At 42.8% G+C, this 22370-nt stretch overlaps 1 protein-coding gene across 1 annotated transcript in view; it reads left to right on the top strand.

Moving 5' to 3' along the window:
• The window catches only part of LOC310992594 (transcription factor COE3), a gene marked incomplete at its 5' end in the record, with an annotated part of 154576 nt that extends 146363 nt beyond the window's left edge, over positions 1 to 8213 (top strand). The window contains 2 exons of the mRNA XM_083980687.1: positions 6167 to 6256; positions 8145 to 8213. Coding sequence (XP_083836813.1) covers positions 6167 to 6256; positions 8145 to 8176 — 122 coding nt within the window. The 3' untranslated portion in view covers positions 8177 to 8213. The remainder of the gene's footprint in view (positions 1 to 6166; positions 6257 to 8144) is intronic.
• Positions 8214 to 22370: the final 14157 nt, after the last annotated feature.

Raw genomic sequence — 22370 nt, 5'->3', positions numbered from 1 at the left:
GGCCACGGTTCATTTAACGTAAAGATTCCTCAATGCCGTGACTTTCTAAAGAAACATTATGTCTGAAACCAGAGAAGCAGATGAGTGAAACTCACATGTATTAAAGGGATAGTTCAACATTTTGTCAAATTGGCCCATTGCCATAATAATCCCTATAGTCATAGCAGTAGGTTCGTTACCTTTAATTGTCGGTGCAAGCTGTTTTTAGAACGGCGGAGCACCGCCGTGAGTTTGGGATTTCTTGGTTTCCCTGCACCAAACTCATCAAATACACAATCCAACAACTCCACAACGCTCTGGTGGACAAGTTGTGACCTGCACATTCACCACGCTATGAGATAATAACACAACGTTACCACACAGAGTTGTTTTAGAGGGAAATACAGAGACTGTTGATGAAAAACTGTCCCTGAAGGCAACGTGCATCAGCGGTTTTGCATGAATTTCCCTCTAAAACAACTCTGTCTGGTAACGTTGTGTTATTATCTCATAGCGTGGTGATCATTCACTTAATGTTACGTTGTGCGGATGTGAACAACTTTTTCTAATTGATAGTTTTGCAGTTTGTGATCAAACATGATTGTGAGGTCGTCAGTTTCAGTGTCAGTGTGACAATAATCGTACCAAGAAAAATCTATAATCGTGCTAGATCAGTCACTTAATTGCTATTGGATGGTGCAGTGATTCCCACTAAACATAACTGATGTGAATTAAGTGTCTACAGTGTCGTTTAAGAGGCCGCAGTGCTTCCTAAAATAATTAAAATAATAATTAAAAGCATTATAAATGATAAGAAAATTATTCTAATCAAAATAAAATACTATTACACAACTGCAGAACAGAAGAAAATGCAAAAATCAATTATTTTGTGGACTTTGTCCTGGATAATGACGACCATGTAGCAGCAGGAGAATGAGCTGAGAGCTGTAGAAGCCGCCGCCGCCGCTACACTAGTTGTGTGTCGGCCATGTTGGCGCCATGTGGGCTCTGATTAAAGGGATAGTTCACCCAAAATTGAAATTTCACTCCCCCTCATGTGGACTAAGGGCTGGGAGAAGTTTCAGAGTCCTCCGTGGCTTCTCTGAGTTACAGGGGGTCTCAGCGTAGCAGTGCATGTCAATATGACGGTTGCAAATGGATACCAGCTGTCTTCGTAGCAAAAAGACACACCAAAAAACATCCAAATACCTCCATGCTGCTCGTATGTAGGCTATGTCCGTTACAAACAAGCTTGAAATATAGACTTATTTAATTTTTTTCAGGACAATTTCTCATGTCGGGGCTTCAATACAAGACGGACATTACAGACGAGCAGTATCGAGGTATTTGGATGTTTTTTGGTGTGTCTTTTTGGACGAAGAAAAGTGAGCTCCGTTCTAAACCGTCATGTACACTGCAAAAACTCAAAATCTTACCAAGAATATTTGTCTTATTTCTAGTCAAAACAAATCTCATTATAATTAAAACAAGACTCATCACATTAAAAGTAGCTTGTTTTTAGACACTTTTTTACTTCTTTCAAGCAGATTTTCACTTGAAATAAGTAGAAAAATCTGACAGTGGAGCAAGTTTTTCTTTCTTATTACAGACACAAAAATTTGCTTTCACTGGCAGATTTTTCTACCTATTTCAAGTGAAAATTAGTTTGAAACAAGTGAAAATGATCTAAAAACAAGTTCATTTTTAGGTGATGAGTCTTATTTTAAGTGGAAAGAGATTAGTTTTGACTAGAAATGAGACATTTTGACAAGAAATAAGACAAATATTCTTGGAAAGATTTAGAGTTTTTGCAGTGTGGACCCCCTGTAACTCAGAGAAGCCACGGAGGACTCTGAAACTTCTCCCATAGCCCTTATTAGTCCACATGAGGGGGAGTATAGGAGATAATGAGTGCATTTCAATTTTGGGTGAACTATCCCTTTAACTCGCCTGGAGTGGCGGCGGCTGCTTGGACGGCGCAGGTGTGTTGTTGTTTTGGAGAGAGAGAGCGGTGAAGTCGTTGTTTTGGCTGCGGTATCAAAGCAGCTCGGTGAGACTCGTTTCTAGACGGTAGCGGCTCAGAACGCAGCCTGCCAGGTGATGCTGTCGTCCCTGGCGACCAAACAACTCGCCTGGCTGAGCTACAGCTTCCTCCGCCGCCGAGGGTGTGTGTGTGTGTGTTAATGTGTGTGTGTGTGTGTGTGTGTTAATGTGTGTGTGTGTGTGTGTGTGTGTGTGGACTGAACACCGCATTGCATTGTTCACCCCCCTCCCTCCCTCCTCTGACTGTCCCCCTGTCCATCCTCCTCCTCATCAGCCTCCCCCCCCTCCCCCACTAACCTCACTAACAGTCTTCTAACATCCTTCGGCTTCGGGCCGAGGCGTTAAAGGGATAGTTCAACATTTTGGCAAATTGGCCCATTGCCATAATAATCCCTATAGTCATAGCAGTAGGTTCGTTACCTTTAATTGTCGGTGCAAGGTGTTTTTAGAACGGCGGAGCAGAGCCGTGAGCTGCTCAGAGCTACGCTACGGAGGCTCATTATGGGATTTCTTGGTTTCCCTCATCATCAAACTCATCAAATACACAATCCAACAACTCCACAACGCTCTGGTGGACAAGTTGTGACCTGCACATTCACCACGCTATGAGATAATAACACAACGTTACCACACAGAGTTGTTTTAGAGGGAAATTCATGCAAAACCGCTGATGCGTGTTGCCTTCAGGGACAGTTTTTCATCAAGCAGTCTCTGCATTTCCCTCTAAAACAACTCTGTGTGGTAACGTTGTGTTATTATCTCATAGCGTGGTGAATGTGCAGGTCACAACTTGTCCACCAGAGCGTTGTGGAGTTGTTGGATTGTGTATTTGATGAGTTTGATGAAGGGAAACCAAGAAATCCCATAATGAGCCTCCATTGGTAGCGTAGCTCTGAGCAGCTCACGGCTCTGCTCCGCCGTTCTAAAAATAGCTTGCACCAACAATTAAAGGTAACGAACCTACTGCTATGACTATAGGGATTATGGCGATGGGCCAATTTGACAAAATGTTGAACTATCCCTTTAATCTGAGCCGACAAACAAACACACAACAAACAGACACACAAACAGACACACAACAACAACAACAGGAAGTGACCGACTGTTGTTGTTGAAAAATCCTTAAATCCTCGTTTGTTTTCACAGCCTCATGTTCAGACTCTGTGGTGCAGGATCAGGCGTTCAGGTGCAAAAACTCAAACTCTTATCAAGAATATTTGTCTCATTTCTAGTCAAAACAAATCTCATTCTACTTAAAATAAGACTCATCACATTAAAAAGTAGCTTGTTTTTGACACTTTTTACTTCTTTCAAGCAGATTTTCACTTGAAATAAGTAGAAAAATCTGATAGTGGAGCAAGTTTTTCTTTTTTTATTAAAAGCACAAAAAACTTGCTTTCACTGTCAGATTTTTCTACTTATTTCAAGTGAAAATTAGTTTGAAACAAGTGAAAATGATCTAAAAATAAATTTTTGCAGTGAAGGTGCAGAATGAGATGTGTTCAGGTGCAGAATGAGACGTTCAGGTGCAAAATGAGACGTTCAGGTATAAAATGAGGCCTGAGGCGCAGAGTGAGATGTGTTCAGGTGCAGAATGAGGCGTTCAGGTGCAGAATGAGATGTTCAGGTGCAAAATGAGACGTTCAGGTGCAAAATGTGGCATTCAGGCGCAGGGTGAGATGTGTTCAGGTGCAACATGAGATGTGTTCAGGTGCAAAATGAGGCGTTCAGGTGCAGGGTGAGATGTGTTCAGGTTCAGGAGGCTGGAGGGAGGCGTTAGCGTAGCTTAGCATGAAGCTCAGAACCAACAGAGGAGTTGAGTCGTGCAGCTTTCAGTCAGACCTCATGGTCTTCTTCAGCAGACGCCGTCGTGGAAACTGAAGAACATTTCAAATCTAAACTTAGGATCAAACCACCTGCAGCTCTGGGTAAGGTAAGCTCCGCCCAGAAATGCTGGTTTTCCGCTTCACGTCGTCAGAAATCTGAACAGATGTTGTGACGACTGAAAGCTCCAGAAGAGAAAAGAGAAACTCACTAAAGGGTTGAACTTCCTGAGTCATGGATATTTTCTTCTTCCTCCTCTTCCTCTGTCATGGTTTGATGTTGCAGCGACAGCTTGGTTCAGTAGCTCTGCTCGTTAACACACTGTTGAACATGATGAAGATCATGGGATGTGACTGAAAGCACCTGTTCTTCTTCCTTATGTTATAAAAAAAAAAAACGACTCAAAGGTCGTAGCTCCGCCCACTTCCTGGGACTGACACTTCCACAGGTGTGTTTCTTCACAGGTGTCTTAATAAAACAATGAAGAGAGTCCAGTCTTTATGCTAAGCTAAGCTAAACTAAGCTAAGCTATGCTATGCTAACTGCCTCCAGATGAACACACTGATGAGTGTGAATTGTTGAACTTTAAAGGACAATTCCACTCAAATCCAACCTGGGCTCTAGTTTCTAATATTTCAGCTCTAACAGAATGAATGATTTTCTTTTTACTGTCCCCTGTCCTGCAGTAACTAGTTCTGTCTGTCCCTGCATCGCCACAGCAACGTAGAATGTTTAGGCTGTTTACATCCCATAAACCAGACAACGTCAGATGTCTTCAAACAGACACCGAGGGGTCTGTTACATGTTGGTAAACGGAGCTGGAATACAAAGTCTCACGTGAACTTGTGAAGTCTCGTGTGAGAGTCAAGTTGAAGGCTATCATGTTTCCACGTCTGAAGCTCCAGTTTGTTTTATCACCTCAGAGCCACAACGTCCTCGTAGCGTCAGAGTAAATTATATGATTATTGTTTATTCTGCCTGTAAACACACTGAGTTTGTCAACGTGTCTCTCACGTGAGACTTCACAAGTTCACGCGAGACTTCGTGAGACTTTCCAGCTCCGTTTCCAAACATGTCGTCGTTCTTTAAGGTAACGAACCCCTCGGTGTCTGTTTGAAGACGTCTGACGTTGTCTGGTTTATGGGATGTAAACAGCCTAAACATTCTACGTTGCCGTGGCGATGCAGGGACATAAAACCAGCATTCGAAAAATAGTGACGGACGAGAGTTTCACTATATATCTACTTTTTCATGTCACTATATCACCGTTTAGACTAATCTGATGTTTGTAAAGTTTATAAAACCAATGATTGGACAAACATTACTATTTATGTGTGCACGTTTTTGTAATTAGTCATGGTTATCAGAGATTAGCCGGGCTAACGGTTAGCTACCTGTTTAACTTTAATAACTCAGTGACTCAATAAACGCTCCATGAAAAAATATTTTCTCCAGCGGATATCTGAGTTCCAACATGACTGAGCTAACTGGAGTAGTTTCATGTCGTGTCCCACAACGGGAGGGTTTTAACAGCTGACGTCCTGCTGTTAGCTTAGCTGCTGCTGTTAGCTTAGCTACCGTTAGCTGTCCCTGTCAGCTGAGCCACTGATGCTTTCTAGACACCGTGATTCCCCCAAACTGAATAAATACAACACATAGCAACACAACAGAGAAATAGTAACTTAATTTTTCTTCAATCATTACAGATTTGTCTAAACGGTGATAGGGCGTGAAAAATATGATATATAGCTAAACTCTCGTTCGTTACTATTGATCTCATTCACATTACGTGCTGGTTTTCTACCCGGAAGTAGAATGTAAACAACAAGGAGATTCGGTCTACAGGGGACAGTAAAAAGAAAATCTACACATTCATTCTGTTAGAGCTGAAATATTAGAAACTAGAGCCCAGGTTGGATTTGAGTGGAATTGTCCTTTAACATGTAGATTACAGTAAAACACACGACGGAGGCAGGTGACGGACACACACACACACACACACAAACACACACACACACACACACACACACTCTGCTGTCAGGTTGGTTTTTAATAGAAAAAAAGAAAAAGAAAAAAGTCCTTCAAGTTATGGATCAACTTTGCCAGATGTGCAGATGTTTGTGTTTCCTGAGGCACGGACCCATTCTTCCTCCTCCTCCTCCTCCTCCTCCTGCACGCCCCTCCTTCTCCTCCTCCTGTCCACCATCCATCACTCACCTCCTCTGTCCGTCCGTCTGCCTGCTCCTCCTCCTCCTCCTCCTCTTCTTCCTCAGCTCCATAGGCCCTTGTTCATTCTCTCCTGTCCATATGGTTTCTGCAGTCAAACAGAAGAGCGCCTTCGCCCCTGTTGTGCGGCCACAGACCTCCCCGCCCCCCACCTGCACCACCACCAATGGCAGCAACCTCCAGGGTGAGCATCCCCATCCCCCCCCACACCCCCTCACCACCACCACCATGCCCCCCGCCCCCCCCCCCCGGCCCCATCCCACAGCGGCGATGAGTATGAGTATGACGCAAGCAGACGTCAAAGTTGATCCATAACTTCTGGCACTTTGTGGAGCAAAAAGGTCAAAAAATATAAATAAAAAATCATAAAAATCATCAAAACAAAAAAAACTGAAAACTGAAAACTGGATTTTTTTCTCTGTAGAAAAAAAGAAAAATCATCGAAACAAACTGAAACAGTAGAAAAAGAACTTAAAACTGATCAATAAATATGTGATAATTATACAATAAGATCTGTGGCACCAAAACACCTGAAGGGGCTCCACCTGTCAATCAGCCGTCTCCATGGAAACAGGAGGTGAAGTAGGAGACTTCAGGTGTTTTGTGCCAACCCCCCCTCCCCCTCCCACTCCCAGCCCCTCCCCTCGTCTCCATGTCACTCACTCTGATCTTTAAAGGGATACGCCCACATTTTTTTTTTCGTGTCTGTTTGCCTCACTCCCGAGTCCATGACCAGCAGATAGACACCATCCTTTCCACTGTGCGTGTAGTAACCATGGAGATAGAGCCGTATCGCCGGTAATTAGCTTAGCTCAAACACTGACAGTGTATAGGTAGTGTTAGCCTGCCTCCACCTAAAGTCGCTAATTAGCTTAGCTCAAACACTGGAAGTGTATGGGTAGTGTTAGCCTGCCTCCTACCTGAGCTGAAACCAGCAGTCAGAAGCTGATTTCATTTTAGCTCTAAACTCTGTAAATATATCACTTTATCCACATTTCAAACATGTTTAGGTGAGAAAGTAGCCGTTTAGATCAGCAGTGTGACGTTAATTTGTCTAAATACCAGCTGTTTACAATTTTGTTCGGACGAATTCGGCGCTACTCAAGCTAGCCGTTGTGACCAACGCACTTCCGGTTACTTTTACAAAATAAAACACCCGTTGCCCTTTACATACAGAAAACCATGACGATAGAATTAGTGCTTTTACTTTGAAACAGGAAGCTAACCTACCCTCGATGTAGCTAGCTTGAACCAAATAAACCGTCTTTGCTTGAACCCTCCGTTTTGACCGATCTCGTCCCGTTACCGGCATTTGACCGCTCAAGATGCCTTACCGGAGAGTTTTGTCAGCTCTGAGACGAAGATCGGCCCGCCGGTTTCTGTTTAGAGTTGCTGAAGACTTTCTCTGATGACTTTAGGTGGAGGCAGGCTAACACTACCCATACACTTCAAGTGTTTGAGCTAAGCTAATTAGCGACTTTAGGTAGGAGGCAGGCTAACACTACCTATACACTTCCAGTGTTTGAGCTAAGCTAATTAGCGACTTTAGGTGGAGGCAGGTTAACACCACCTATACACTTCCAGCGTTTGAGCTAAGCTAATTAGCGACTTTAGGTGGAGGCAGGCTAACAATACCTATACACTTCCAGCGTTTGAGCTAAGCTAATTAGCGACTTTAGGTAGCAGGCAGGCTAACACTACCTATACACTTCCAGCGTTTGAGCTAAGCTAATTAGCGACTTTAGGTGGAGGCAGGCTAACACTACCTATACACTTCCAGCGTTTGAGCTAAGCTAATTAGCGACTTTAGGTGGAGGCAGGCTAACACTACCTATACACTTCCAGTGTTTGAGCTAAGCTAATTACAGGCGATACGGCTCTATCTCCCTTGTTACTGCACGCACAGTGGAAAGGATGGTGTCTATCTGCTGGTCATGGACTTGGGAGTGAGGCGAGACACGAAAAAAGAAAAATGTTGGCGAATCCCTTTAAGCTGTTTACACCTTTTGTGTTAGACTCCTCCCCTCCCCCCTCCCTCCAGGTGAACTGACTGTGTGTGTGTGTGTTTGCAGCCATGGCCGGTCTCATCGTGCCCCCCATGTGAGGAGGATCTTCAGACACCGTCAGACCCTGAACCCCCCCCAACCCAACCCCGACGGCCCCGCCCACCTGGAACACCGACAACAGAGAACTACACTTCCCATCATGCTTCAGTCCAGTTCAGGGGGGGGGCAACTCACCATCAGACGTCACCTGGACTCTTTCACACTGCAAAGAGTCAAATATCTTACCAAGAATATTTGTCCTATCAGTTTGAACCACTGTGAGACAGGAAGGGGGCGTGGCCACCGGGAGCCGCCGACGCGTGACCTGGGTCAGATTAAAGGAACATTCCACTGGTTTAACCCTTTAAAAGGAGACAGATTATATATAAATATCACCTTTTAAAGGCTCTTTAACATTCATTCATGGGTGTTTGTTTTGTCTTCTGGCCCCAAGATGTGAGAATTGATAAAATACAACAATAATTTTCAATCCATGTTCGTCATCCAACGATGTAACTAGTTTTCAAATGTGCACAATTTTGCGGGGCCTGGTGAGCAGTGGCTCATTTGCATTTAAAGGGACAGACACTGAAACCAGCCGTTCTGAACGGATAAAAAGAGCTGTGATGTTTGATCCTTCAGGTATTTTGACCGAAGCAGAACAGACGTGTCTCTAAGAACCTGGGGACAAAAACAATAGCCTAATAAACTTTATTTAAACGTCACTTTTTCTTAACAAAGTTAAAAAAGAACAGACGTGAAGAAAACAGTGGATCAGGTCTCAGATCAGTGGATCGATCCTTTAATCTCACACTCGATGTTGGAAAAACAGTTTTCAACAAAAAAAAAATTTGGTGACAAAAAAAAAAAAAAAAGTGAACGTGTCGCCAACGACGGTTACCATAGTAACCACAGTAAGCGCGGATGGATCAGTCAGTGGCTGGCTCCCCGGTGGGACGATCGGACTGAGTCCAGAAACCAGGTAGAATCAGATTCTGGACCTGAACCGTCAGACGGTTTTTTGTCCGGACCAATCAGAACCCCCCTCCCCCTCTAGCCCCATCCCGGCCCCCCTCTGATTCGTTAACCACTGATTAACGACTTTTCTTTCTGTACCATAGCTTCCGCTCCATGTTTGTCTCTCTGACGCTAAAAAGGAGGAAACACTTTAATTTTTTTTAAAGCTGACGAACAAATTAACGAACGAACAAAATGTCTGACCAGCGTTTGCGTTTTGTTTCCTTTGGTTCTCAGTTCTGTTTCTGTTTCTGTTTCTGTTTGGACCAGATTCTGTCTGTCCAGTGGTAGATTTACAGTTTGAATCACTTTAGGTACCAGATTCTCTTGTTATTCTTCTGATTGTGCTTCTTTTCTATGTATTTATAAAAAGTCTGTTTTGGGGGAAAGTTCCTTTTTGTGATTTAGGCCTGAACGATAGTCTCAAATATCTACGTAAACACATTTGATGTCTTAATACTTTTAGATATTGTAAAAAGAGTGAACAAGTGAGAGGAATTAACCCTTTTGTAAAAACAAAGCGACGTCATGACGTGGTCAAAAAACGCTTCATCATCACTTTTGTATAAAAACGCTTTTCCGATACGATATTTAACTTTTTGTAAAACAGCATCGTTTGTGTTTCCCCTGGTTCTTCTCGTCCTTTGTGTATTATTGTGAAATGTATAATCATGGTTATTTCTTAATGCACTATTTTTTGTTGGGGCACTTAATAATAAGAGCAACGCATCTTAGCGAAAAATAAAAAAAAGCTGAAAGTTTAAAAAAAAGACAAAAAGTTTAAAAAAAAGAAGAAGAAGATGTTCAAAGCTCGAAGGAAACACGAGATGTTTTTTTTTTTTTTTTAAATCCTTGTCATGTGAAATTTTTCTATCGAGATTCTTCCAGCACTTCCTACTTCCTGTTTCCTGTGACGTGTTTCACTTCGCGACAGGAAGCAGATTTTAAAAAACCAACACTTTTCACTTTTCACTGATCTCAAGGGAACGTGACGGGTGTCGGTGTCCATGATGGTGCTGTTCACGTCCTCACCCCCCCCCCCCCCCCCCCCCTCCCCGCCCCCACCCATACACACACACACACTCCATACTCCTTTTACTTATGCAACTATTCCTGCTCTGACTCCAGATCGTCTTCTGCTTCCCTCACAGAAACAATTACTACTTTTGTGTAACGTTGTGATTATTTAACATCCCCTCCCCCTAACTTTTCCTTTTTTTTTCTTAGACTACGTATGTATTATCGTTTTTTTTTATTTAGCCTTCTTTGTTTTGATGGTAATGCAGCATTACACTGCAAAAACTCAAGTATCTTAGCAAGAATATTTGTCTTATTTCTAGTCAAAATGTCATTTCTAGTCAAAACAAATCTCATTTTACCTAAAATAAGACACATCATATTAAAAGTAGCTTGTTTTTAGACACTTTTGACTTCTTTCAAGCAGATTTTCACTTGGAATAAGTAGAAAAAATTTGATAGTGGAGCAAGTTTTTCTTCCTTATCACAAGCACAAAAAACTTACTTTCATTGGCAGATTTTTCTATTTATTGTGAATTTAAGTGAAAATGATCTAAAAACAAGTTAATTTTTAGGTAATGAGTCTTATTTTAAGTGGAAAGAGATTAGTTTTGACTAGAAATGAGACATTTGGACAAGAAAAAGAAAAACCTTGGTTGTTTCTATTTTACCAGCAGGCCACCGTAGCTCCGCCCACAAATGTTACAAAGAGCAGGGGGGCGGAGCATCTAGGTTAGTTGCAGTCTGCAGCGTCACCACTAGGTGTCACTAAATCCTGCACGCCGGCCCTTTAAGAGTCGACTGCAGAAATAAAAATAGAAATAAAATCACATGAACATGATTGATTTAATAAAAACGTCGCCCCCCCCCTTTAGAGATCAAATAAAACCGAGCTGAGCAGGAAGTGGCGTGAGTGGAGTGAGAGCGGGAAACTGCAGCTGGACAAAATCAAACTTTATGCAAAACCAGCAGGACGACGAACAGAAACGGCCGGACAAGTCCGTCTCTACGCCGACGACTGTCCGCTGTCTCAGCCACACCTCCACATGACTCCCCCCCCCCCCCCCCACACACCCCATGTGACCCCCCCCCCCCCCCCCCCCCCCCACACTGGCCCCGCCCCCTCCCCATCTAAGCCCCGCCCCCTCCAGCTGACACATGATCCAGTCACAGGTGTAGAAAGTTGCTTTTCACGTCCTGGTTTTAAAAACTGCAGAGAATTTTTTTTTTTTTCAATGTTTTTCTTCAATGTGAACGAGGCAGAAAGAAACGTCTGCGTCTTTGTGAAATATGAAATATATCATCAAAGTATATCAAAGCACAATGTTTAATTAATGTCTTTAGAATACGAACGGGAGGAGGGAGGGGCGACCCCCCCAGGTTTTATTTCCTGTCTCTGGCCATGCTGTAAATAGATGCATGTTTTTGTTCTTCCGTTTTTTTTTTTTTTCCTGTGATCAGTGCTTTTTGTACAGAAACAGTCTAATAAAGATACATTTGGCTTGAAGCTGCACGGACTCGTCATTTTAACGTGTTCAACAGGAAGTGATGTCACGAGAGGAAACACACACACACACACACAAAAACACACGCACAATAAACACTGAATCCATCTCATTATTACATTAGAAAGTCTCACTAAAGACGCCCCAAATAAAATGATTGATTATATATTGATTATTAATTAAAACAGTCATTTTCAACACTTGGTTTGAAAATCTGAGTTTTTCATATAAAGTTTGAACAATATATAGCTTTATATATAGCAAAGAAACTATCTCCAGCTCAACAGTAACAAATCAGACATCATCATCATCGGTCCCACATCCTGCACCAGAACAACCCAAAACTTCAGCCTCACCTTCAACAACTGCACTCTGTCCCCTTCCCCACACATCCGGAACCTTGGAGTCATCTTCGACAGCCAGCTTAAGTTCGACCACCACATCAACCACATCACCAGGACCGCCTTCTTTCACCTCAAAAACATTGCCCGTGTCCGCCCCGCACTCACCAACTCTGCTGCTGAAACCCTGATTCATGCTTTTATCACATCCAGACTGGACTACTGCAATAGCATCCTATACGGTTCATCATCCAAACTCCTCAATAAACTGCAATACATCCAGAACTCTGCCGCCCGCCTGCTCACCCACACCCGCTCCCGAGAACACATCACCCCTGTCCTCCAGAAACTGCACTGGCTCCCCATCGCACACCGTATACAATTCAAAATCCTCCTGCTCACCTACAAATCACTTAACAACCTGGCCCCCACCTACCTCACAGACCTTCTTCACCACTACAACCCCCCCCGTGCCCTCCGATCCTCAGCAGGAAATCTCCTGACCCTACCCCCCCGGACCAAGCACCGAACCTGGGGGGACAGAGCCTTCTCCGTTGCCGCCCCCACCCTCTGGAATTCACTCCCCCAACCCATCAGAGACTGTACAGACCCCCACACCTTCAAATCACTTTTAAAAACCCACCTTTTTAAACTGGCTTTTAATCCATAAATTAAATTTGTGTATCTTGTTCTTGTATTTTAACTGTGATAATTTACTGCATTGTATTTTAAATTGTGTTTTTATGTAAGCGTCTTTGAGCACTTGGAAAAGCGCGTTACAAATAAAATTTATTATTATAAATTTATTATATTTTTGAGCAGATAAAAATAAAATCCATGAATCCTGTACAACTGTATTATTTTAATAGAAACATGAATAAATCTTAGTTTTAAGCTTTTAGATAATACAATTAATAAATCAGAGTAAAGTCTGTGGTTTCTGTGTGTGTGTGTGTGTGTGTGTGTGTGTGTGTGTGTGTGTGTGTGTGTGTGTGTGTGTGTGTGTGTGTGTGTGTGTGTGTGTGTGAATATTAAAATGAGTCCAGTAAATATCTTGTGGTTAATTTGGTTCATTCTCTGTATTTGTGGTAATTAAAGTAAAAATAGAAACATGTTAATGAGCTGACCTGGTTAATTATTCAGTGTTGGTTTTTAGTTTCCTTCACAGTTCACACACGGTTTATTGTGGTGTTTCAGCCCTGAGTCAGGTCTGTCAGGTTCAGCCCGCTCTTTCAGCCCTGAGTCAGGTCTGTCAGGTTCAGGCCGCTCATTCAGCCCTGAGTCAGGTCTGTCAGGTTCAGTCCGCTCTTTCAGCCCTGAGTCAGGTCTGTCAGGTTCAGTCCGCTCTTTCAGCCCTGAGTCAGGTCTGTCAGGTTCAGTCCGCTCTGACCTTCGACCTTCAGACTGAACAACAATAACAACTGAAGAGAACATTTGTTTCCTGGTGGCAGGGCCGGCCCTAGGATTTTGGTGGCCCCCTAAACAAGGTTTTTGTTTGTGGCCCTGCACTCTAACTGTGCGTTCACACCAAAAGCTTCCAAAGCGTCAAAAACGCTCGAGGGGGGGCGTCAGACAAGACAGCTCCCAAAATGGCAAATATTTTCAGCCGCTTTGGCCGCTCGTCTGGTGACTGACGTCAAAGTTCGATCGCGCTGGTCATTGGGGAGCCGAAATACAAAAAAAGAAAAAAACAGGCAACCGACGGACATCTCTATTCTGACAGGCTGCCGCCGGTTGCCGCTTGACCGCGTCATAGCTCATTACCCTAAAGTTAAACCTGGCTCAACTTTTCATCTGGTGACGCTTTGGACGCTTTGGAAGCTTTGGACGCTCTGGAAGCGCGGCAACGCCTGTTGACGCTTTGGACGCTCGGTGTCGCCGGGCGCTCATTGAAAATGAATTGACTTCCGGCGTTTTTGACGCTTTGGAAGCTTTTGGTGTGAACGCACAGTAAGCGCAAACACCAAATCACTGGTTAAAACTGAATACAGACGTGTTTATGCCTCTGAGGTTTGAGGCCATTTTCTAGACTTTTACATATTTCCTAAATTGATCTTTTTAAGATACTTGCAGATGTAACAAGTGTTTTATGTCTAAATATTAGAACCTCCGCTGTAAGCACACTGAGGCCAGTTTGTCCTAGAACACTGTAGAAAGAAATAATTTAGGCCAAATGCTGGAAATTTGAGGTCTGCTTTTTGAAAAATGTCAAATCCCTTGTGAAAACACTCCTCACTCCCTGAGAATGAACTGTTTTGGTGCTTGAAATAGGATATGAATACAGTAATAGATACGTGTAGAAAACACGTCTAAATGAAATTTTGTAAGATTGCTTTTTGAGCACAAATGTTGTCATTCTGCCGTTCTATTTTCACCAAATGTCTCAAATGTGAGATAAAAGAAGCTGAATATTGACTTCACATTACATATAAAGCTCATAGCTGCACGTGCAGACCTCAGGATGTTTAAATGACTTGATGAACCCCGGTACCTTTCTGATCATGTGGCCCCCCACCTAACGGCTGTGGCCCTAAACAACCACATAGTGTTTATGTCAGGGGCCGGCCCTGGTTGTAGTGGAGAAGAAACGCTGATGAGACATGATTCATCTCCTGAGGATCTGGACTGAGACCAGGACCAGGATTTGGACTCAGGTGTTTAGAGAAACCTGATATAAAACAGAGGTTTCTCCGACAGACTCGGAGCTGATGATGATGAAACTGAGTCAATGCTGTGCTGAGAGAGAGAGAGAGCAGCAGGTAAAGTCATCAGTCGGATAAAGAGAGAGAAATATGTCCGAGGACGACGTGAAGCTGAGATGATTCAGGAGGTTTGTGTTGACAGTCAGGAATCCTCCTGCAGATCTATGGTGCTGAAGTCCTGCATGGAGGCTGAGTCTGGACCAGGTCCAAGTCCAAGTCTGGATGATCCCACCAGCACCACCCAGACAGGGTGTATACAGGGATTTTGAAGTAAATTTTAATACCTTTTTAAGACTTTTTCAAGACCTTCTCAACATTTTTCAATACCTCACCGCCACTTCAAGCTGTGACCATTTACATCAGTGACACTTTTAACGTAATAACAGTTTTAGTTTGTGATAAAGACTATGGGCCCTAGTTTCCTGGCGCAGCGCAAGGTAGCGCAGCCGGTCTAATGCAAGTTTCGACCAGCGCAGCCTAGCGCAAAGTCAGATTGGGAGATTTGTAGATCGCGCTGCGCTGAGATAGGCGTGGCCGCGCAGCAGGAGGAGGCGTCACAGATTCAGCTTGGTGCAGTGGAAGTTTTGTGCGAAAATGTCCCGCCGAGGTTGCGCTGAAAGCTCGCCACCTCCAACCAGGTCTAATCTCAGCGCAGGGCGAAGCGCAGCAGGTGCAGTGGAAGTTTAGCTGACTGACCTGCAGTGCACACACGCCACCAAGACCTCACAGGCAGATCTCCACAGTTCCAGGCACATTTCAATGCAATAGATATCCACAATAACCACTATTTAATGCAACTAATGGAATCAACACGTGAATTTATATCTATATAGATTGTCCCGTCACATCTGACGTCAGATCAAAGCAGAGATCAAAGGCTGTCGGCGCGTAAAGGAAACTCCACCTGAATTAACACAGCAGGGACGAACTGGCACTGAAAAGCAGCTGTGGATGTCCCAAGCAGGACTGAGGGTGGATGACTGCATGTCGCTGCCGTGTTGAGATACCACTCTGCCCTTGTGATGATCGCTTTATTTATTTATTTACTTATTAATTCATTAGCGCGAGCGACCGCATCACGCAGCCGTAATGAAAAACAAAACACAAATCTTCATCTCTCTTAGTCCACCACAACAGCCTCTGTATCAGATAGTCAGTATATAGCCTACTACAGTACTCAGCATCTCTATCACAGAAAAAAAAGAGAAAATAGAGACGGACAGAGAGAGAGAGAGAGAGAGAGAGAGAGAGAGAGCGTCCTTTACGCTGATTTCATCCGTTACGCATGGTGTTTGTTTATGTTGTGATTACACCTCTCATCTTGCTTACACAGGGTTTGAATAAATGTGAGTTTCTTTATTAGTTTATTAGTTGTTGTTTCTTACACTGAGCACCGGTTCTCAGTGTATCAGATCAATCCTGGTTAAGTATATTAGTAAACTCATTATTGGTCACTCTGAGCTCGGACCTCCGGACCGCACAGCTGTTTCCTCCGGGGAGAGGTTCGGCCTCTGGCGTCGCTGTCTCCTCCGTCCATGTCCAAGTATAAAATGACAAACTTGCAGCGCGCATCACCCGCCGCGCAGTTAAAGGTGAGGAGAGGAGCTCATTTGATTGGTGAAGATCTGACTCGGCTGTGTCAAACCCACTCCACGCCTTTCTCTCCTCCTCCTGTCTCCCTCCCGCCCTCTCTCCTCCCTCTTTGCCGTTTGCGCCGGTGGGAGGGACGAGGGGAGGGCTTGCGCTGGTCTAATGGCGCATTTCCACTAGCATGGCTCGGCTCGATACGGCTCGGCACGGCACGGCTCGGCTCGGTTTGGTTGTGTTTCCATTACAACTGAGTATCACTAGTACCGCCGTGACGTCATTTACACGGCGCCGAGCAACGCTCTAAACTCTGTAAATATATAACTTTAGCAACATTTGAAACATTTTCAGGCGAGAAAGTAGTCGTTTAGATCCCCACCGTGTTGAAAAACTGACAAAATACCAGCTGTTTACAATTTTGTTTCAACGAAGTCGGCGTTACTAAAGCTAGCCGTAGTGAGCAACGCACTTCCGGTTATTTTCACAAAATAAAATACCCGTTGCCTTTTATCATAAGGAAAGCCATTACGATAGAATTGGTGCTTTTACTTTGTAAACAGGAAGTGAACCTACCCTCGCTGTAGCTAGCTTTAAACCGCCGTTTTGACTCCTATGCTCTCGTCCCGTTAACGGCATTTAACCGTTCAATATGCCTTACCGGAGAGTCTACCAGCTCTGAGATCGGCCTGGTTCATTGTAAAACATTTATTTATTGATGTAAATGTGGTGTTTTCTGTGCGTACAGACCCCAAGGCAGTGCTGCTCTTCTGTCTAACCACAAACAAACTGCTGCTACAGCCACAATTGTTAGATTTCATCAGAGACCAACATTTAAGAGTTTAACCAGCCGGTGGTAAACCTCTAAAAGCCATCGGGGAAGTTAATCTCGGGGTGACGATGGTAGGCTGGCCCGGCGGAGCACGTCAGGAGCCGGGCTGCTGCCTCTGTGATGAACCGGTCGCTGCTCGGACCTGGAGCTTCACTTCTCCGAAAAACATCGGGGCAAACTTCTAAACAGCCGTCGTTTGGATAAACTAACCGCACATGGGGATCTAAACAGTTACTTTCTCGCATGAAAAAATATTAAAACTTAATAAAGTCACGTAATAACAGAGCCAGTCCCAATATTAGAAATTCTCTGGTAATAACAGGCTTCAGCAGGAACATTTCTGTTGTCGGTCGTCGCTTCCAGTGACGACACTCATCGGCCAATCAGTGGAAGGCAGTCGGCTGACGTCACGTTTTAGTAACGCTTCGGCTCGCTTGGAACCAGGGCTGAGGTGATACCAAAAATGTACCCGGTTGCAGGTACTGCGTGCTAGTGGAAACACGCAATAGCGCGCCGAGCCGTGCCGTACCGAGCCGAACCGTGCTAGTGGAAATGCGCCATAAGTCTGACTGCGCGGCCCACCAATCTTGCGAAATGGACCTGGGCCACACCCCGTTGACGTGGCGAAGCTGCGCTGAGGTTAGACTTCGCCCGGTCCACGAGACTAGGGCCCTATTAGTCTACTTGCCAACAATGAGTACCCGGAAATGTTGAGTACCCCAAAGTTTTATGTTAGAAATAGATAGTATGGGTCCCCAGTATTCAGAAACTGCCGGATGCTAACTTATATATATTGGACAATTAGCATAATTGACACAATTAGCATAAATTAGCATAATTGCCAATAGCAATATTTCAACAAAATTGACTTGGCTGATCTGGGCAATATTGGAGTGGTTTTAGGGGTTATTGATGATGCTGAATCCATTTCTGACATTTTCAAAATTCAAAATGGCTGTCTAAACCGGAAGTGACCAGTGGGCCGATTCATCAAAATCGGCCCACTGGCGGTTAAAACCTGGTCAGACCCTGGTTTTTTTCTGGACAATTTCGCATTTCGGGGCTTCAACGCTGAGGATGCTGATTTTAAAACAAGGGAACTGCATGTTGTTACGGTTATGTTGAACAAAACTGGAGACATGATAAAATATTACTTTTTCATAAATACTTGATATATTTTTTTTAGGGCCGGGACTTTAACGCGTTAATTACGATTAATTAATTACACAAAAATGTACGCGTTAAAAAAGAATTAACGCATTTTAATCGCACTTTTTTTTTCTTTTTCTCACGTGTGTCTACGTGCGGTGCACCCGCACGTGAGAGGGGCGGCAGTTTGAGAGGCTGACTGGCAGAGATGAGAGCTGGTGAAACGCTAGCATGGTTATTTAAAACACCATCTCTGATCTCTGCCTGCACATAGATACACAGACACGGGCGCACGCTAAATGCGCTATATAGCGCTAATTGCTCAGCTGCAGCGCTATATCTATGACCTGTCACTGTCACAGGTGCAGCTCATCTCATTATGATAGGACTTCACCCTCAGAGCTCTGTCTTCAGACTGTCCTGACCTGTCCCTGAACATCACACAGGGACAACATGGAGCTGCCTGTGTGATTGGTTACTGAGTTTTATTAATGTTTACATCAGGCTGAGTTCAACAAATCAGTTTATGCTACTGTGATTTAAGTAGCCTAGTTAAACACTACAGTAATCATCATAGTGTATTGGAAGGAAAGACCATTTCATCTGTATCAAATATCGATTAATGAATTAATCGATAATTTGCATCCCGTCTGTTGGTCTTGGTTAAGTACCACCTTGAATGCTTAAGCTTATGTATTCAGTCATTCAATGGTATACTAAAATCCATGTGAAAAAAAAATGCTTCTCACTGTTCTCAGGTCAAATATTTATATGCGATTTAAATGTGATTAATTGCGATTAATTAATTACAAAGCCTCTAATTAATTCGATTAATTGTTTTAATCGAGTCCCGGCCTATAATTTTTTTCATATTTTTGTATTATTTTAGTTTAAGTAGTCAGGAATGTTATTATATTAACAAAAAAATAGGTCAATTGCAATTTTTATTTGTTTTAAATTCAATAATTAAAAATATGTGATTCTGGTCAACAGGGACATACAAATCTGGCGTTCATCTACTCCTTAGAAACCCATATAATACACAAAAAACAAAAAGGATTTCTATTGTTTTTGTGTTTTATATAATCCAAAGACTCAGTTGTATTTGGCCCCGCCCCCTGTCCCCACCGGTGCACAGGATTGGTTGTGTCTGTGTGAGTCCGTGGTAACGAGCCTGTGATTGGCTCCAGGTGGAGACACTCAGTCATGGAGCTGACGATTAGTTCAGTCGTTGTATAAAAACATCCCATTTCCCCGTTAACGAGGTGAAACAGCTGCTTTTCATCACAGTGGAGTCTTTTAGTTTTATTCAGGTCGTTAATAAGAAATAATTAATGTTTGTTTCAACAACAGAGGAGCTGCAGCTGTTACCTTCATCAATACGTCTCATCAATACAACTGTTCTCTCACATCGTTATATCTGATATGATTATTGAGTGTGTGAACATGCTGAATAAATTTCCCATCAAAGAAACTGGGGGAGACTCTGTCTGCAGCAGCTGCTGCTAATTAATGATCAAAATTAATTTATTCCCTAATGACGAACTGATGAATCAACTAATCAATTCAGCTCAGAGCGTCCACAGGGAGTGAGGGGAGCTGCCCTCATAAAGTGGGGTCAACGTGGGTCAACGTGGGGCAACGGGGGGTGAGAGGGTAAATTTCTGCCTCGGGGCTCTGAGCCCCTCTTCTGATTGGCTGACTGTTTTCTAAAGTGATCCAATAATAAAGACAGAGCAGATTTCAGAATAAAACACTCAAAGGAACTAAAAAAATCCTGCAAGTTTTTGTTGGATGGATGGTGTTTTCCAGGTGGTGAGGGGGCGGGGCTTAGTTGTGACATCACAAAGTGACAGGAAGTCCTGACGGCTGGTTTTTAAAGGCTCAGTTTCTGAATACAGGCTGTGTGCATTTCTCTGTGGACTGAGGCTTTGATACTTTCACAGTATAAATATAGAACCTAGAGCTGCTCTATAATCACACTACACATGGACATCTACCTTTAAACTGTATGGAGCTTTAATACAAACATCTACCTTTATACTGTATGGAGCTTTAACACAAACATCTACCTTTATACTGTATGGAGCTTTAATACAAACATCTACCTTTACACTGTATGGAGCTTTAATACAAACATCTACCTTTACACTGTATGGAGCTTTAATACAAACATCTACCTTTATACTGTATGGAGCTTTAATACAAACATCTACCTTTATACTGTATGGAGCTTTAATACAAACATCTACCTTTATACCGTATGGAGCTTTAATACAAACATCTACCTTTATACCGTATGGAGCTTTAACACAAACATCTACCTTTATACCGTATGAAGCTTTAATACAAACATCTACCTTTATACTGTATGGAGCTTTAACACAAACATCTACCTTTATACCGTATGGAGCTTTAACACAAACATCTACCTTTATACTGTATGGAGCTTTAACACAAACATCTACCTTTATACTGTATGGAGCTTTAACACAAACATCTACCTTTATACTGTATGGAGCTTTAATACAGACATCTACCTTTATACTGTATGGAGCTTTAACACAAACATCTACCTTTATACTGTATGGAGCTTTACAAACATCTACCTTTATACTGTATGGAGCTTTAACACAAACATCTACCTTTATACTGTATGGAGCTTTAATACAAACATCTACCTTTACACTGTATGGAGCTTTAATACAAACATCTACCTTTATACTGTATGGAGCTTTAACACAAACATCTACCTTTATACTGTATGGAGCTTTTACACAAACATCTACCTTTATACTGTATGGAGCTTTAATACAAACATCTACCTTTACACTGTATGGAGCTTTAATACAAACATCTACCTTTATACTGTATGGAGCTTTAATACAAACATCTACCTTTATACTGTATGGAGCTTTAATACAGACATCTACCTTTATACTGTATGGAGCTTTAACACAAACATCTACCTTTATACTGTATGGAGCTTTAACACAAACATCTACCTTTATACTGTATGGAGCTTTAATACAAACATCTACCTTTATACTGTATGGAGCTTTTACACAAACATCTACCTTTATACTGTATGGAGCTTTAACACAAACATCTACCTTTATTTTGAAGGAGCTTTAACACAAAAGTCTACCTTTATTCTGAAGGAGCTTTAATACAAACATCTACCTTTATTTTGAAGGAGCTTTAACACAAACGTCTACCTTTATTCTGAAGGAGCTTTAATACAAACATCTACCTTTATTTTGAAGGAGCTTTAATACAAACATCTACCTTTATTTTGAAGGAGCTTTAACACAAACATCTACCTTTATTTTGAAGGAGCTTTAATACAAACATCTACCTTTATTCTGTAGGAGCTTTAACACAAACCTTTATTTTGAAGGAGCTTTAACACAAACGTCTACCTTCATTTTGAAGGAGCTTTAATACAAACATCTACCTTTATTTTGAAGGAGCTTTAACACAAACCTTTATTTTGAAGGAGCTTTAACACAAACGTCTACCTTCATTTTGAAGGAGCTTTAACACAAACATCTACCTTTATACTGTATGGAGCTTTACGTAACACAAACATTTTAACGCTGTAACTTATTTAATTTAATTTGCCCTAAGGTCAAAGGTCAAAGGTCAAGGTGCAGAGGAAACAGGAAGTGCAGTGTGTCCTCCTCTCTGACACAGAAGCTGCTGTCGAGGGTTTTTGGATCAGTTCAGTTTTTTTTTTTTGTATTTGTGTGAAGAAAGGAGCTGCAGCTGCTGAGGTTGTTTTTCCACCCGGGAAAACGGCCGACAGTGAACACAACACCAGACCCACGGAGCCGCCAGCAGCACAAGTTTCCACGTCGGCGCTGATCCAGATTAGAGCTAAGAGTCTTGATTTAAGAAGCGTCTTCTAGTTCAGAACAGGAGAAGGTTTCACTGGCTGCCAGGTTGAAACGACCATGTTTCATGGAAACAGCTGGAGAACCGGCGTTCACACGGTCCAGAAACCTCAACAGTCCTGTTGGACCTGGATCCACACAGTCCTGGACCTGGTTCTATATAAGTCCTGGACTTGAAATCATAGGTCAGGAACAGGAGCCACTCATCAA

Source organism: Trachurus trachurus (assembly GCF_905171665.1).
Source record: "Trachurus trachurus genome assembly, chromosome: 10".
NCBI lineage: Eukaryota > Metazoa > Chordata > Actinopteri > Carangiformes > Carangidae > Trachurus > Trachurus trachurus.
Note: the sequence above shows the minus strand (reverse complement) of the source record. Positions and strands in the feature narration are given on the sequence as shown.